Source organism: Budorcas taxicolor, chromosome 2 (genome assembly GCF_023091745.1).
Source record: "Budorcas taxicolor isolate Tak-1 chromosome 2, Takin1.1, whole genome shotgun sequence".
In the NCBI taxonomy this organism is placed as follows: domain Eukaryota; kingdom Metazoa; phylum Chordata; class Mammalia; order Artiodactyla; family Bovidae; genus Budorcas; species Budorcas taxicolor.
The window spans coordinates 147,930,850-147,949,230 of NC_068911.1; the positions used below are offsets into that span (position 1 = coordinate 147,930,850).

The following is an 18,381-nucleotide window of genomic DNA, read 5'->3' on the forward strand; positions in this document are numbered from 1 at the left end:
TATTGAGGGTGATGGATTCTGCCATATTAAGATAAGAACAGAAAATTTAAGGGGCTTCCCAGGTGGCTCACTGGTAAAGAATCTGCCTGCTGTGCAGGAGATGGACCAGACATGGATTTGATCTCTGGATCAGGAAGATCCCCTGGAGGAGGAAATGGCAACCCACTCCAGAATTCTTGCCTGGGAAAATCCCATGGACAGAGGAGTCTGGAGGGCTACAGTCCATGGAGTTACAAAGCCAAACATAACTGAGCAAGTGATAGCACACACACACAGAATATTTGAGTTGAATATACATTCCTGGGTCTCCTTTCATTCTGAGGTATGAAAAAGATACAGAGTAAGGTTTCTAACCTTTGAATTCCTATACCCAAGACCCTTTTCCCACTACACCATCTCCCCTTCTGCAGGGGCCCCTGAAAGTTTTATGAAATCACGAGACTAGGGAACAGGATGTGTGGACTCCCGTTTCCTCCTTCCTGCTTGGCCAGGGGCAATGGATTAGCCACTGGAGACCTCAGTTGCTTCAACTGTATAATCAGGATAATTAATGGCTTCTCTGGGGGAAAATGGCTACCTTGAGATCTAGAATTGGATCTAGAATAAGACCTTAGAACATTCGAACACGTGACAGGTCTGTGGCTAATGTGGGGCAGACAGTGGTCCTGAAGCAGAGCCTTGTGTAGTGGGTAATGCTGTAACTACTGATTCCAGAATGCTCCAGAACAGAATCATAGTCCCACTGACAGGCAGACATAAAGATTTCTCACCCTCAGCCACAAAATGAGAAACCAGGACTATGGTCATGCTGAGTTGCTTTTTCTTTGTATTTCATTCTCTAAAATACGTCTGAAAGATGGAAGATGTCTTCAGACCATCATTAGGTAGTGTACTTAAGTGTGAGCTAGTTTTCCCTTATGTAAAAATGTTTGCTGTTCTTATATGTGTATTTTACTATTAGAGCAAAAATAATGAGAAGCAATATTTATGTGAAAAGCAACATGTAGTAGTCTCCTTTTATTGTCTTTAATAAAAAATATCAATTTCAAAAGGGTAGGAACTAGAAAGAAACGATTTCCATAAACTGTGGCTGTTTATTTTAGTGTCAGTTATTTTCAAAAGTCCTCCGCCATCAGAGAAATCCTGCTAACAGATTCTTTTTGAAGTACAAATTAAACTTCTGGCTCTGTCTTCAAAATAAAATCCTGATCTATCCTGAGTGACCAGTCGCTGTTTCTAAGTTTCAAATACCAAACAGATTACCTGCTGACACTTATATGAGAATAAAACAGATGCCACGACACCAGCTTCAATCCTCATTTTTTTCTCTCGCTAAACACTGAGATTTAGTCATGCAACGTCTCTTGGCACACATTTGTTTTTAATGTGCTTATTTGGAAACAGAACGTGTTTGAAGTCTTTGAACTTCACAGTTGGTGTTTTTCCACTGATTTTTAAAAAGTTGTAGATATCAAAGATATGTTAAAATAACAACAAATATAACATCTTTTAAAATTATAGAGCTGTGCATTAGATTTGGAATCTAGTTTGTAGTTCTGTTGTTTCTGTCTTAATCTCTGTTGCCCCTACCCGAGAACACAAAATTCTTTTCCTTATGTGCTAGCCTAGTATTTATTGAACAAATACACTTGAATGCTTACTTGTTAAGACCACTGCGTTGTCTGAAGGAGAAATTGACAGCTCGGCAACATCCTCCTCATTTTTCACAGGCGAGTAGCGTACCAGAAGGTTGGTCAGTTCAATGGATGAAGGTGGAGCCCAGGTGACACGCATTGTGTCGGGACCAACATTGGTAAATCGCAGATCAGTGGGAGGAGGGACAGCTGGTTTCAAGTAAGAAGGAAGACTCGGTTAATGTCACTTAAAAAATAAAGCTTAACAAGGATAGCTGGAAAGGTAAAAACCAGTATTTCATGCATAAAGGAAATGAGTCATCATGCAAATAGTCTCATCTAATCTAAGTCATAGTGAACTATTGTTAAAAATAAAACACTACACCCAGTACTGTTAGGCCCCTTTAACCTTTCTGCCATCCATATATTTTAAAGAAAAATTTTAATCCACTTTCAAATACATAAAATCAAGGTACATGATTAATACCACTGATGATTATTTGATCCCAGGCTGAAGAGGCTTAAGTTGCCACACAGCAAAGAGAAACATAGCGATACTTTCCAAAGAAACACATGCACACAAACAACAAGACAGGAGGTCCTAAATGTCCCCCTGACAGGAGTGGCTACAGCTACGCCACAGCTACAGTTCCATCAGTGAATTCTACTTACAAGTGAGAAGGGTTCATGCAAATGGGTTCTCAGCATGTTTCTTACCATGCAGGGCAGAGAACCTTTATAATGTTGCATGCTGGTCCCCAGTCTGTGGTTAAAGAGGAGTTTCTTCACCTTATCATGGCAATAAAACCTAGAATGTACCAAAGTCTCTTTTTCTCCTACCACCAAAAAACCCTCCTTCCACCCTAACCTAAATTTCAATTAGTTTTTAGACACTCACAAAAAAGATGGTAGAGTTTATGAAAGAGTAGAAGGAAGAGTCTAATGGTACATTTTGGAAGTACATTTCTTCTTATTAACTGGTGCTCTTGATACAGTTTGGTATAAATGTTAGATTAAAAAAAAAAAATTCCAGGTCTGCAAATTCAATGAACCATTGGTATTTTTTATTTGATAGATCAGATATCTATATTTCTCTAGCTTTATACAAATTCATATTCATGGCTTCAGTGAAAATGTACTTAAGACTACTGCATATGTCTTCATCCAATCAGTGAAGCATATGCCTTCCACTCCTTACCCTCTCTTAATCTTTGGGAAATTGCTGGGTTTTCCCTTGAAACATCCACATTTAACCAGAGTGACTGGGGACAGCATGCAACACCATCCATGTCTTAAACACAGAAGTTTTCAAAATTCACCCGTTTGTTGTGTCAGTGTAGTAGGGGCACTCTCTCCGCCATTAATGAGAGTGATAACGCTGATGTCATAGTCAATGCCGGGCTCCAGCCCTGTGACTGTGTAGTATCCTACTGAGGAGTCCACAAAATCTTCAAAAATAGGGATACCTTCTCCTGCCGCAACTACTGTGATGCGGTACCCAATAATGGTGGAAGAGTTTAGCGGGGTCCACCTCAGGCCGATGCTTGAATCAGTTATATCAACAAAGCTTAGGTCAGTGAGTTGGGGCACCTCTATTGAGTTACAAAGCAAAAGAGGGCAAAAGGAAAACAGAGGCAAAAAAGAGGAAAAAATAAAGCAGTGTACATCAGGTTACTAGTGGTAAAATTGATAGTGTTAAAGCAATGATGGTAATATGCAATCTGTTCCAAATTATCTGAAAAGACTTTTAAGCACCATGAATAGTTCGCTTCTCTGGGAGAATAAAATAGGCTACAATATTCCTTTAGAGATTTTGGTTTGTTTCTTTCTTGAAAATCCCCAAAACAGTAAAGTTTGAACCTCTCAGGTTCTTTACAGTCCTGTTTGGGATATCAAAACCATTCTTAGAACCTAGATATAACATCTATAGTAAGTAACAGCAAAGTCTAAAAAATAATCTAAAACTTTTTAGTAGGAGAATAAAGCTTGCACGAAAAAGGTCAAAAAAATTGACTGATGAGTTCTTCTTTTTTTTCCCATAGAAAAACTCATGACAACATCAGGGCCATAATGCTACGGCATTATGAATGTATGGTATAAAATGTGCCATTCAAAAGCACATTCAGGTGAAAGACAGGCCTGAGTCCAAGGCCACTGTTAATATTTTGTTCGTTTCATAATCAAAGTTATTTAATTAGTATTAGTAAAAGCTTTCTACCAAATCGTGCAAAGAACACAATCTGTCCAACACTTTCATTCTGTCATGATTCAATTTTGGACGAACAATAAACCTATCCCAAGGTAGGTCTCTTCAATGTTGTCATTCAGTCCACAAGAAAGTACACCCTAAAAGTGTGGCCTTTCTTTTTCCTTTTTTTTTTTTCAATTAAAAAAAAAGAGGGATTTGAAATAGCAAGATGAGGAACTGAATGTGTGTGTCAACCAAGAGCTATTTCAGTGCTCACATATAGAGACTGTAAGATCAGGCAAAAATGTACACATGGGATGCATTTACCATATTACTTTTTGCCTGTTGGTACTGAATAGAGACATATGACATCGTTTTAGTAATATTTCCACGTGAGCGGACAGTACAGAGTTAATGCCATGGTTGCCACTCCACTGCATACCATTGCGACAAAGAGCATCCCAGTGAAGCACAGACAGTCAAGCAGGGTTAACAGCAAGCATTTGTCCAAACAGTGGCTTTGACGTCATGGTTCTAGAGAGTGTGGTTGGGAGGTCAGAATTAAATCCCAAACATATTTTGACACACTCAACCATCTGGGGATGAAGAGGTTAATCCCCACTCTTATTGGAACTGCCTCTCTGAAGATAACAGCTGATTTTTCCATTACCTGGGATGATGGTATCAGAGATAGGGACACTTTCCTTGTCATCTTTGACAGTGTAAACACTGACATTGTACTCCAGGCCGGGACTCAGGTTTTCAAAGGTGCAGGAACTCTGATCGGCATGGACCACTTCCTCCAAAGAGTATCCCTGCTGGCCGTTTGTGGGGGTGGTGGTGATTCTGTAGCCAGTAATGTCTGCAGAAAACAGAAAGGAGAAAGTTACTGCCCAGAACCTTTGCCACCCAGAGCCAATTACTAGACTGATGCACCCTCGAAGGCGAACAGGGAAAGGACTCAATATTTACGTGCTGAAGACTCCGCCTACTGTCATTCAGTGCTTACAACAACCCTTTGAAGAAGATACTAATATCCTCAGTTTAAAGAAACTCTTAGAAAGGGAAAATGATTACCAAAGGCTCTTCTGTCTTAAATTCCATGTTCCTCCTACCATATGTACCCTGATTTTACTTAGTGGATCATTTGCAGGACAGCTGAAGGATATTCTATTATACCTGCTTAGCACGGAACTGGCTCTCACCCTTAGGCATACTCCCCAAAATAGGTTCTCCTCATTTATTAAAATAAGGTCTGAACCTAGGGGATTTACAGGTGGGGAAGATCCCCTGGAGAAGGGAATGGCTACCCACTCCAGTATTCTTGCCTGGAGAATTCCATGGACAGAGGAGCCTGGCGGGCTACAGTCTATGAGGTTGCAAAGAGTCAGACATGACTGAGTGACTAATACTATTCAACAATAAGGAAAGGAGAAAAAGTGAAAAACAAAAGTGACTCTATTTATTCTAGGAAAAGTATGTTGGGATTTCCCTGATGGTTCAGTGGTTAAGACTGTACGCTTTCAATGTAGGGGCCTTGGGTTTGATACCTGGTCAGGGAATTAAAATCCCATATGCTGCATGGCATGGCCAAATTAAAAAAAATAGTGTATTAACTGCTGAAGACTTCAGAAATCATCGAAGTGGGGCAGTGAGAGGGTTGCGGGGAGGAGAGAGACATTCGAATTAAACTAGCAATGGCCAGAGAGTCACAGGGACAGACTGAGAGTAAAGTGAGAAAGTATGTTTAAGTTAAACTTACTAAAAAGGGAGAAAATGATGGTACATTTTATAATTAGGAATAAGGTGACCACTAAAGTAGTATATACAAGGATTTCCAACTGGATGGGAAATAAATGGGTCATTACATGTGCTAATGACCATTCAGATGGACAGACTAACCCATCCATTAAGACTAAATCTTAGTGATCTAGCTGCTGACAAGCATGAAACTCGCCAACCTAAAAGTTTCAACTTAAAAGTGATTCAACTGGAAATGGTGTAGTTTGGGCTTAAATGATGCTTCTACAGGTAACGAAAACTTCACCAAAATCACCTTACTTCAGAGGGAATTAAAAAGGATATTTTGAGCTAGCTTTATTGTGTGTGACAGCACATATTGATCTGATTTAGAGATAATTGCTTCAACTGTGTACCCCAGCAAAGGTAAGGACTATTTTTAAAAAATGAAAGTACAAATCAGAATAGTGAAATAATAAGCAAAACAAAGCCATCTAATAAGTACATATAGTAGTTATGGATGTCATCAACATTCGTTGGCATTTGTTTCTAATTTAGAATTTTCCCAATAATGAATATCCTGATATTTCAATAGTAATTCCCCCAATATAACCAATGATAAATATTTTAGTTAACATTTCTCATGGACTTGACAAAGATCAGGAATATCTAAAATTTCTCTTGCCATTGCCCCATTCCATAATGATACTTGAATATTGTCATAGATATCTCTACACATATTATGATTGTATGGGGCTTCCCTGATGGCTCAGCAGGTAAAGAAACAGCCTTAAATGCAGGGACACAGGTTCAATTCCTGGGTCGGGAAGATCTCCTGGAGGAAATGCCAACCCACTCCAGTATTCTTCTTGCCTGGAAAATTTCATGAACAGAGGAACTTGGCAGGCTACAGTCCATGGGTACAAATACGTGTGAAAGAGTTTAGATAAAAGCTTTATGTAAAGCTTTAAAAAAACAATCAAACAATCACGGAATACCATTTAGCCAAATTTCTCAGTATTGAAATAAGTAAAACTGACAATTAAGATCCAAATACATGATGCTGAGTGTGAGAGTGAGTCTGAACACTTAAGTTTCAATCCCAGTTCTGTAACATTTGTGACAATGGATATAAGTTAATTTTTTCCAAGTTTTTTCATTCTGTAAAAGTGAGGTCATTTCTACCTTTCATTACCCTTAGAATTCTGTCCTCTGATACATTGTGGGCTTACCAGGAGTGGTACTCCTCTCCCAGGAGACGGTAAGCACTCCAGTGTCAGGGTTTGCCTCCAGGTGCAAGTTCGTTGGTGGGGACAGTGCTACACAGGAAAAAATTTTAATTAACAGTTAACATTCGGATGGGGCTTCCCAGGTGGTGCTAGCAGTAAAGACCCTGCCTGCCAATGCAGCTGTTGTAAGAGATGTGGGTTCATCTCCTAGGTCAGGAAGATCCCCTGGAGGAGGGTATGGAAACCCACTCCAGTATTCTTGCCTGGAGAATCCCATGGACAGAGGAGCCTGGAAGGCTACAGTCCATGGGGTCACAGAGAGTTGGAGACGGCTGAAGTGACTTAGCATGCACACACACATGCACACAAAACTAGCATAAAGTGTTTGAGCTATAGAATGTTTCTCTCCCTTCCCCCCCACTCCCTCCCTCTCTCTCTTCCTTCAGTTATCAGTAAAAATAAAGAAGTTGTACTGTAAAACAATGATGGATAGCAATTCTCTGAAAGCACTTTTTTTTTGTTACAATTTTAAACTTTGCAACACTGCTGAAATCTTTTTCTGTGTTGTCAATTCACAGATAATTTTTGATATGGAAAGAACACTTCTGATGTCATGAATTATATGACATCAGTTGAACTGGCTACTCCAGACTTAGAGAATAGCTAATAATATAAGTAGGAATGAAATCTTTCCCTTGTGTCATTATCGTAAGTAAAAAAGCAATACCGCTATAAGTTACCTTTAAAAAGTGCAATAGTTTAAAATATGATAAGAAGCAAAGAACTCTTACGTGTCACCACTTTCTTCACAATTGGTGCATCTCTCTCTTGCCCATCCCTGAGGACAGAGATGGTGTAAACGTATTCCACACCTGGAGTCAGGCCAGACACAACAATGCTTCCTGACTCTGAAGTCACTTCTCGTGGTGCTTCTCCTCCCTGGCTTGGTCGTACACCCAGCTAGGAGAAAGAACACAAAATAAACACCAAGGACAAATATTTCCAGAGCTGGGTTACTGCTGAGAAGTTGTGGTTATGCTTCGCATAATGTAGACTCCTCAGGAACTGTACTCTGCTTTCAGTTGGGAATGAGTTGGGACCTTACTTTAGCCCTATTAAATAATTTCACTGGAAATTCCCCAGAATTGGGGGGAGGGTGCCAGTTAGGGCAAGTATCTTCCAAAACTAAGTTAAGGTAGTTTATAATGGAAGGTTCTAGAGAAACATCATTACATATTGTTTCGCTTGATAAATAACCTCCTGGTACAAACCAGAAGTACACAAAGGCTTTCGGCTACATGTCTGTTTGTTTCTTATTTCCTTTTGCTGGAAGAAATCCTTGAGTTCTCCCTTTAATGAGTTACTAACATTCAACTTAGGTACCAGCCCCTGTAACACTTTGTACTCCAAAAACACTCCTTTTGAAGAAGTATATTCACAGCTTCAAATGCAAGATTGGTATGTTACAAAAGAAGAATTAAGATTACTATGCCCAGAATTTTCAACCCTTTTAGTATTTTATTTAAAAAAACCTAGGTAATATTGTGTCATCAGGGTTCAACTCTGGAGGCAGCCTTAGTAAAGTATAAGGCCAAACGACACTGCTGCTGCTGCTGCTGCCAAGTCGCTTCAGTCGTGCCCAACTCTGTGCGACCCCATAGAAGGCAGCCCACTAGGCTCACCCTTCCCTGGGATTCTCCAGGCAATAAGGGAAATTTAAAAGATACATTGACAATCTTCAAAAAGGGATTCTCTGTATTTAAGTAGTGTAATTATCAGTATGCTATTGCATATTTCAAAACAGAAGTGGTCTTCGGTATATATTTTAAAACAAACAATCATTAGGATTTAGTCTTAATTTTCAAGTATAATAAATATTTCTCTCTCCACACTCTAAATTCCAAAGAAAGGAAATCTTTTAAACACATTCATTTGTATTCCTCACTTCCCTAATACCATTACTTTAAAAAAACAAGTATCCAGATCTATACGGAAGAGCTTAATCTTAACTTCTATTAAGAGATTCACCCGAGGGCTTTGAACAAGTTGAGATGAAACTGATCGGATGAAAATGTGATTTTTGAGCTATTCTGAGTTTAATTGGCCTCCCTAAATTGGTTTTTGTGAACATGATACCTATTTAGAACAACACAACAAATGTGGTTTCCCTATATATATCTTGAAATGTAATTCCCTGGGGGAAAGGATAGAGAAAATAAGATAACAACAACTAACAGCTTCATACTAATGTTTTCTTCTTTGCAAAGCACTTTTACAGCCTCAATCCATCTTTCCAGCAATTCAGGGAGGCAGAAGTACTGTGATGCCCTGACAATGTGGCCAGTGAGGTATGAACAGAAACAGGACAAAACCCAAGTCACCCAATTCTTGAAACGTCCTGTTTTAGCCAGATCCAGAAACACGAGGGCACCTCAGGGCTGTATCACAAGAGATTAGGAACATCTGCAATTTACCTTAAAGCCAATCCTTGGGGCAGGTGTCCATGTAATCACAATGGTGGTCTCAGTCACCTCTGTGTTGTAAGGTGGGATGGAGCCTAGAGGCTGCACTGTGAAATGGAATAAAAAAAAAAGCATGTGTTCAAACCTCGAAATCACAGAGACTGCAGATAGGTATTTTTTATCCAGTACCTCAGTTCAGTCAACTAACGATCCAAAATGTAACATACATGAAAATTTGGAGTAGATCAGTGCCTTTCAATCTTTCATGTACCATGCAAATCATCTGAGACCTGGCTTAAATGCAGGATCTGATTCTATAGGTGCGTATATGGCTGGGTAGTTTGCATTTCCATAACACTAATGCTGTAGGTCCATGAATCATATTTGAATAACGAGGAGCTGGATGACCACAGAGGACCCTTTCAACTCCTTGGATTCCGTAATCTGTGTATTTTCATCATGTTTGGGATTTGAGTTTGATGATAACAACTTTCCCTATCATCAGTATAAAATCCCATATAAAATGTAAAATTGGTCATCACAAACTGATTATCACTCTGCTTCTTAATCATTATTTTGAGAACAATGGCTAAATTATAGACAATTATGCTGAGTCATTCCATAATGATGGCCAATTATTATTTTTTATTTCATATAGGAATAACTAAAAAACAATATTGTGATAGTTTCAGGTGGAAAGCAAAGGGACTCAGCCATACATATACATGGATCCATTGTCCCCCAAACTCCCTTCCCCTTCAACCTGATGGCCAATTATTTTTGGTTGCAAAAAGAGATGCCATATGAAAAGTTAAACAAAATCTGCCACCATGGATGAACTTATAAATTCTAAATAGTCTTTCTTTAAATATATAATTATTCATTCAGAATAATCACACTACAGAAATTTAGCATTCTGCCACTGGAATTAGGTATTATAAGAAAAGTTGATTTCAAATCTCCTAGATCCTGACATCACTTTTATTTCTTAGTGAAAATACTACTTAAAAAAAAGGAAAAGTATGTGTATACAAAGTTGAGATAGACATTTTCAACAGTCTTACAGACCTTATCATAAACTTAAACTCTTTAAAATATAATTGGCAGAACAACTAAATCTTGTAATAAGGGGAACAAGCATTTCAATAATTGGCTGCTATGGGAAAGGTGAGGTCTTAGACGTCAAGGCATTTGTATCAGGTGAATCAAATTCCAGGTTTTCAAGCATGTGGCCATGGCACATGGCCTTCATAATTTCTTCCTCTTTGCATCCCAACCAAATTTTTGTACCCACCAAGAAAAACCTAGTAAATGCATTTTTATGCATTTATGAATGGCTGATTTGACAAAGACATCCTGCAGACTTAGACAAATGACTATTAAGAGTCTTTAAGACTACTCTATTATTACTCAGCTCCAGTCATGGGAAAATTCAGGCCCAGCACTGCAATTGTCTTCCAATCTAGATTTTCATGTGCAACTTTTAAAAACTTACTTTTAAAATCCTGTTGTCTGAAAAAACAAAATATGTGTGTGGGCTGCTTTGTAATGACTGCTCTAATGGCTGGACTGAAGTTCTACTGGTTTAGAGGCATGTTTCATGAGTATGTTATTATTTTGATGATGTTTTCAGGAGAATTAGGATGGGTGATCCATGATGCCTTCCCAGAGTCACTGAAATCATACACTATTTGGTTGCCACTGACTTTGCCAAAATGCCATGGCCATCCCTGAGTGACCATTTAATAACCACAAGAAACAATTCAGGGAGCAGTCAGTTTCTTTCACTGAACATCTGGGAAAGCCACAATTTAAAAAAAAAAAAAAAAAATTCTCAACTGTCTTGGGCTTTACGATTGGGTGTTTTCTATTGCTTGAGCCAGCCAGCTAAAAGGTTCCCAAGTTTAAGATGATGCTGTCTGCCTGGGAACACCATTACGGGAAACCCTCCAAACCACAAACCCACAAACTGATGGCAAACAAAGAATGTGACTGTAAGTATGAGCTATGGATTCTGGCAGGTCTTGTTAGGTGAAGGACAGCCTGGATGTTAAAAAAAAAAAAATTTGCCCTATTTATAAAGGAGTAGGCTGGTTTCCCCCCAGAAAGAGCTCTCCTACCCCCACCATACGCTCTTAAGAATTTAGTACAAGTTATAAAACCCGGAAAAGTTATTCCAGAATTTAGTGTGGTAACAGTAAAAAAAAAACTACAGAAACTTAGAGCAATTCCAAAAATATGCAAGTCCAGCTGATGTTCACAACCTCAGAACTCCCTGCTAACAGAAGCTTATTTAAATCTAAAGTGTGGGGGTGCTTCCCAGGTGGTCCAGTGGTTAGCAGGCATGGATTCTACCCCTGGTCAGGGAACTAAGATCCTGCATGCTGCACAGTGAGGCCAAAGAAAAAAATGTTAAACCTAACTTTGATTGAGCTGTTTTCACAATCTAGTCAACAAATATTTTTTGAAAGCATACTATGTACAAGGCATCACTTTTATCTAATAAAAGAAGTTTTGTCACTTAACTCAAATAAAATTTTATTTTTATAAATGTACACAATAAATTGTGTACACAATATTGTGTACACAATAAAGTAACATGTCCAGTATATCAAAGTCTCCAAAAGTACCTGAAATAGCCAATAATTGCCCCACCCATTCCACTTATTATCATATCATTAAAAATGCTTTTTCTTAGAGAAATATAAATAAAACTACAATAAGATACCACCTCACACCTATCAGAACGGCCATCATTATAAAGTCTACAAATAAAAAACATTGGAGAGGGTGTGGAGAAAAAGGACCCACTCCTACGCTGCTGGTGGGAATGTAAATTGGTGCAGTCACTATGGAGAACAGTATGGAGGTTTTTCAAAAGAACTCAAAATAGAGTTGCCATATGATCCAGCAATTCCACTCCTGGACATATACACAGACAAATTATAATTCTAAAAGATACATGCATCCCTAGATTCACAGCAGCACTATTTACAATAGCCAAGACACAGAAGCAACCTAAATGGCCATCAACATATGAATGAATAAAGATGTGGTACATACATTAAAATAGAACATTACTCAGCCATTAAAAAGAATGAATGCCATTTGCAGCAAATAGCATGGGTGGACCTAGAGATTTTCATACTAAGTGAAGTCAGAAAGAAGGACAAATACCATACATCACTTACCTGTGGAATCTGAAACACAACACAAATGAACATATCTACAAAAAAAAAGTCTCACAAATGCAGAGAACAGCCTTGGGGCTGCCAAAGGAAGAGGAGATGGGGGAGGAAAGATTGGGAGTCTCGGATTAAAAGGTTCAAACTAGTATATATAGGATGGATATACAATAGGTCCTACTGTATAGCACAGGAAGCTATACACAATATCCTGTGATAAATCATAATTGAAAAGAATATGAAAATGAATATATATTCATATGTATAACTGAGTCATTTTGCTGTTCAGCAGATATTAACACAACATTGTAAATCAACTATTTTTTCAATAAAATAAACAAGATGCTTATTCTTTTACTGGCATTTTATCCAACAAAATAACCTATGTAAAATATGTTTCATGTTAAAAAGTAAAAAAGATAACATGTGGTCAGAAAAAGACTACTACTAAACTCTCCGTTCTAATGCAATGAATGTCATCTATAAAAACAGGTATTTATAAGAAATACAAAGATACTGATTTCATGTTAATAGATTTTAGAGTCTGCGTAACATGTCACATAAAATAGCAAAATTCAAAGGTCAGCTTATAGATAAAAAGTAGATTTTACTTGTTTATGACTAGTGGCTACTTAGGAAAAAGCGTTTACTGCCAAGCTTTATACATGCAATTTAAATGGAAATAAATTTTTAGTAAATTATTAATTCCTACAAAGGAAATTTATAGACACTTTTTTGTGTGAAATAAATTTCACAGTAATTTATAAACTAAACCTATATTCACTTTTTGAATGCTTTTTAACATCTATTTTTCAAGTTAGAGTAAGATTTATGGAAAGCTTTTAGGAAACTGCAAGCTAGTTCACAGTTGCAATATATGCTAAAAAAGTGTTAAGTCCTTCTGTAATCCAAAATGAGCTAAAAACAGCAATTAATGCTTATCTAGAAATTATGGGTCTCATATTTCTTTATAATGTAAATGAGATGTACTAATAGAAATCAATTCATGATATGCATTTAACAGAAATCAACTCATGAATACAGTCCTCTATTGTGATATAGATATGAAAGAGATTTAAGGTCACTTCCTGTAAAGTGTTGAGCAAAAGACAGACATGACCAAAAATTAGTCAGTATTTTTCCTTCTGTGGAATTTCGAGAGTGATTTAAGAAAAGTTAAAAAAAAAAGCTATCCTGTTCTGCAGAAGTACTTTAATCTGCTGTTGTCAACACTCATCACTTCCTTAGCTTCTTGTTCTGTTGGTTTCTATTCAACTGGTAGACGTTTTTCTTCCACATTTAATGCTATCATTCGATGCTCAAAGTATCAGGATGTAGACACAGTGGCTGACTTTTTTCTTGCCTTAACTAGTATTTAGTAAATTCATTTAATTCAGTAGCATTCAATTTTCGAATAACTTGGGTGTCTTAAACCATGCTATTCAAAGTACTGGTTTGGGAGGAAATAAGGATCTTGGTAACATATGTCATATAACCCACTGCTTCCTTCATCAAGAAAACTTTGCCTCAAAAAAGTATTAACTAAATTGAACAGTGTGCTCCCTGATCCATTCTGGCATAAGCTCACTGGTCCATGTAACAAACAACTCACAGAGCAGCAGTGGATCCACGGATCACACTTTGAGTAGGACCACTGTAAATATCTCTTTTTCAAATTAAAAATGATTATTTAAAACTTGTACCAAGTTTTTTAAGTTAACTTTGTTCTTTTTTGGCCACACGGCACAGCTTGTGGAACCTTAGCTCCCTGACCAGGGAACTGGGCAGGGACAGCACAGAATCTTAACCACTGGACCGCCATGAAATTTCCTAAGTTAACTTCTTAAAAAATGGATGAAGGAGAGAGAATGTAAATACAGATGAGACATCACCAAGAAGAGACATTTAAATTTTGACTTACAAGTGGTGAAGACTCCGGTGACTCTGGGGCTCTGCTGATTGCCCTTCACGGCTACGAGGCTTACAGCATACTCAGAGCCAGGCTGCAGGTTCCTCAGTGGGTACTGCGAGGCTGCGGGCCCCACATTGTACTGCTTGGGCTGGCCTCCCCGGGTCAGGCCCACAGTCAGTCGGTACCCGACTATCCGGGCGCGAGGTGGAGTCCAGGTCACTATGACCGTGGTATCGGTTTCATTGATAAACTGGAGGTTGGTAGGAGCATCCAATTCTAGAAAAAGAGATGAAACACGTTAAGAAATAGCTGCACTTCAGAATTATCATACTGAAATCCTAAAGCTTGACTGAATTTTCTAAGTTCTTTCTTCTCAAGGTTGAAACAAAGGTCAAAACCTTGGAAATACTAAGCCATGAAGAAGAGCTTGAGTGCTACAGAGAATTTCACAGAACTCTTGTCAGTCATGAGAAATAACTCGCTGTGTATGGCTGACTTTGATCCTGTGGAAGTCTATGATTTTTCAGCATGATTTTCCCATTACCCTCAGAAATTACACTAACATGGCAGAGATGGTATTTAAAAACAAAAGCCAGGACTTGTGAAGCTATAGTTTGTTCTGCTCTGAGCCAAACAGGTGAAGAAAAGAGAAATAAACCCATTAAAATGAGGGTAAGAAGAAAGTTCCACGTGGAGCACAGTGACGTTTTCTGCATTTATTCAATGACTAATCCTTTGCTTGAATAATAAAAGTAACTTTTACATGATTCAGATTAGACAAAAATGATAACATATACTCAGAAGCTCAGATTCATGGCAAGACCCTGGTGAGTTTGCCCTAGCACAAAGAATCACATAAATTGTTGGTTTTCTTCTTGAGTGTGATAACTGGCAATTTCCCTACAATGATTTAAAACACTTTTCAGAGGGAGGAAATGTTTAAGAGGTAGTCAAGTATAACAACAAAGCATGGGCTTTGGAGTCAAAAAGACATAGGTCTATGTGAATCCCCACTCCATCATTTCTCAGCCCTGTTACTTTACAAGTTGCAGAATTTTTTATAAGCTTCAGTCTCTTCACATATCCCATAGGGATAATAAGACCTTCCTTATTAACTCAAAATAAGGATTAAACATGAGGATAATAAAGAACTGAGCATATGACCTGGTGCTTAATGCTCATTGAATGTTTTAGCAATTACTATTTATAAATAATTCTGCTATAAAAGGATTAGAAGATTATACTTGAAGTCTGACTTAGGTATATTTTGTTACACAAAGAGTACTCAAATTTTCAATCCATGTCTCCATTAGCAAGGAAAATTAGGCTAAGTTTTGCTCCTTTAGTGTCATGTCCCCATGTATTTGGGAAATGGATTACCATTTAGCCTCTATGGAGGCTACACATTTCCTATCCTCTGAGTATGTTCCTATTTCTAATTGTGAACCCAGGAGTGAATGGAGTGCTGCCCATTCATCACAAGTGGAAAGGGAGGGTGGAGATAAAGGATCCCAAACCTACTGGTTGCCTGCTGTGCCGTCAGGGGCTTGCTCTCCCTCCCCTGGTTCACGGCGAAGACTTTGAAGTGATAAGTGACCCCAGGGGACAGCCCAGTGACTTCTGCAAAGGTGTTCCTGCTGACGGGCAGCCTCTGCCCATGCTCCCCAGGCAGGTTGACGGGGATCACATCCACGCGGTAACCGGTTACTGGACTCTCTGGGGGTGTCCACATGATGGTGATCTTCACATCTGTCACCTCCACAAACTGCAGGTCCCTGGGAGGGGGAACTTTATCTAACAGACAAGAGCCAAGCAGTCATTCGCAATTCCTGCTGAGGATTATTTTTAAAAAATCAGTTTGCCAGATGTGAATAAGGCAATTCATAGAGCCCCTCTCTTCAGAGCAAAGCTGTTTTCTCTTTAAATCTAAGAACACATTTTTGGGGTTATATTTTCATGGTTTAGTCATCTTGTTTACATTTGACATTTAAAACTATTACGTAAAATGTGAATGTAAGCAGATGAGTTTCCATCAAATGAAGAGTCCTATTGTGGGGGTTAAAATAAACATACCCCCCAAAACCCCTCAGCAAACTCTTGTGACAACAGAAAAAATGTGGTTTTTACTTTAATGAATCTTTTCTTAATACTTAAGAACAACAGATGAACTACCCCTTGGGTTTCTTGGGGAAAATATGAAGGCTTTATGCTGTCAATTTTTAATCAGGAAAGCCAATAGCCAGCTTTTATTAGTTACTTTACAGTGAGGACATTTCAGCTGAATTTCATAAGTTCAGGGATAGAGTCATCTACAGGACGACTTCCATATAGGAACCATAGACAGAGACTAAATAAACCCCCCAAAGAGACAATTATTCTTTGATCTCACATGTCTGGTTGTCCCTAGTAGGCTCATGGAGTGAACACAAGCCAAGTTCCTCTGGCAAAAGAGAGGTTCAAGATGTGACTTTCTTAAGCCTTAAGAGATAAGACAGCACAGGAAGCGTCTTTAGGTTACCTGAACGTGGGACTCCAGTGGTTTCTTGCTGGATGAAGACAGGAGTACTTTCTTGATTTTCTTCCACAGCATAGATGGTGATATTATACTGAACGCCAGGCTGCAAGTCACTGAGAGTGACAGAGTTGGCAGTTTCAGGAAGATTGAGTTCTGTGCTACTACCCTCTACGGATGGGGAATAGACGATTCTGTATCCTGCAGATTCAGGAGAAAACCAGTATAAAACACACTGATGAAACACAGGCTTCAAAAGGCATAAATTCCCCTTTCCTAATAGCCCGTAGCATCTTGGTGGATCACTCCTGAAGAGTGAGCAATTCTTTTGGACTCATCCAATAGTGCTACTTCTTATAAAGACTATTCAGTCCAAAGATAAAATAAGAATAGTCATGCAAAGCTCTTTAATAATAAATATCATCCTCGAAGACCGAGATCCTTAATAAATGTCTATTAGAGAAGCCAGGAGGTGAAATTATTCATGTTAAATTTATTTCTTTTTCTTTGAGCTCTAGATGATGGGAGCAATCAAGGAACCACTCTGAGCCAGAGTTGTCTAGCCTGTCTGTGTCTTTTAAGAACCTCAGAAACAGTTAAGTCACTTAATGAGCTAATAAGGCACCTCAGATCCCTCTAAGAATAAGTCTCAGAGTGAGGTTTTCAGAAGAATTATCCCTCTTCTATCACAGGAATGCCTGGTTTAATAAATCCATGAGCTGGATTTCAAGGTTTGTGCCTGTGTGATTGTGTGTGTGCATGTTTGTGTGAAAAAGATTAATTAAGACATATTTAAGAGGAAGTTAATCATAAGAAGGTAAGGCTGTAAGACTTAATTAATACCACACACAGACACACATATATCTACACTCTGGTCCAGTAATTACAATAGAGATATATAAGTGATTTGCCTGCTCATAGATCAGAATCCACTCCCTCACCTCTTACGGCATCAAGATTAACACAGGAGCCAAGAAGAGGCAGCTAAACTGACCTGTGATGGGCGCCCTGGGTCTGCTCCAGCGAACGACAATAGAAGTGTCATCAACTTGGTCCACGGTAGGGTCAGGAGGGGCATCAGGTGCTAACAAAGAAAGGAAGAAATGAGAAAAACAGGAAATACTGCTACAGGTCCGTTTCACCAGGGGAAAAAAAAGTCTTTTCACACCACACATACCTGTTGTCTGTGAGGTAGACAGGATCAAATTCTGCTCTCCTTCCTCGGATATCTCATAAACATTCACAGTGTATTTTCGGCCAGGAAGCAGGTCAGGGATGTTCACGGAAGTGGCTGTGCTGGGAAGATCTTTGAAATAAAAGGGAAAGGTTACTATCAGAGCATATCAATCCCTCTAATGACTCCATAACCTTTGAGAAGGATAGTTTTAATACTATATATTCATGGGGGTGGGGGGAATGAAGGAAGAAAATTATAAAGAAATATACTAATGTATAGTCAGTAATTATCAATGCACTATGAGATAATTTTTTCCCCTTTTCCCAAATATTTTCTCTAAGG

The 18,381-nt window shown here is 38.5% G+C and overlaps 1 protein-coding gene across 10 annotated transcripts in view; it reads right to left on the bottom strand.

The window, feature by feature from the left end:
* The window catches only part of FN1 (fibronectin 1), a 69,343-nt gene that overhangs the window by 25,098 nt on the left and 25,864 nt on the right, over positions 1-18,381 (bottom strand). For 6 of the 10 annotated variants that reach the window (XM_052661243.1, XM_052661240.1, XM_052661239.1 and 3 more), the window contains exons 16-25: positions 18,040-18,168; positions 17,857-17,946; positions 16,869-17,063; positions 15,872-16,144; positions 14,360-14,626; positions 9,266-9,360; positions 7,583-7,751; positions 6,795-6,881; positions 4,493-4,684; positions 1,662-1,844 (exon numbers count right to left, since the gene is read on the bottom strand). In XM_052661243.1, the coding sequence (XP_052517203.1) occupies positions 1,662-1,844; positions 4,493-4,684; positions 6,795-6,881; positions 7,583-7,751; positions 9,266-9,360; positions 14,360-14,626; positions 15,872-16,144; positions 16,869-17,063; positions 17,857-17,946; positions 18,040-18,168 (1,680 nt within the window). Of the gene's footprint in view, positions 1-1,661; positions 1,845-2,953; positions 3,227-4,492; positions 4,685-6,794; positions 6,882-7,582; positions 7,752-9,265; positions 9,361-14,359; positions 14,627-15,871; positions 16,145-16,868; positions 17,064-17,856; positions 17,947-18,039; positions 18,169-18,381 lie in introns of all 10 variants that reach the window. The other 4 variants (XM_052661241.1, XM_052661229.1, XM_052661220.1 and 1 more) reach the window with 1 other exon arrangement.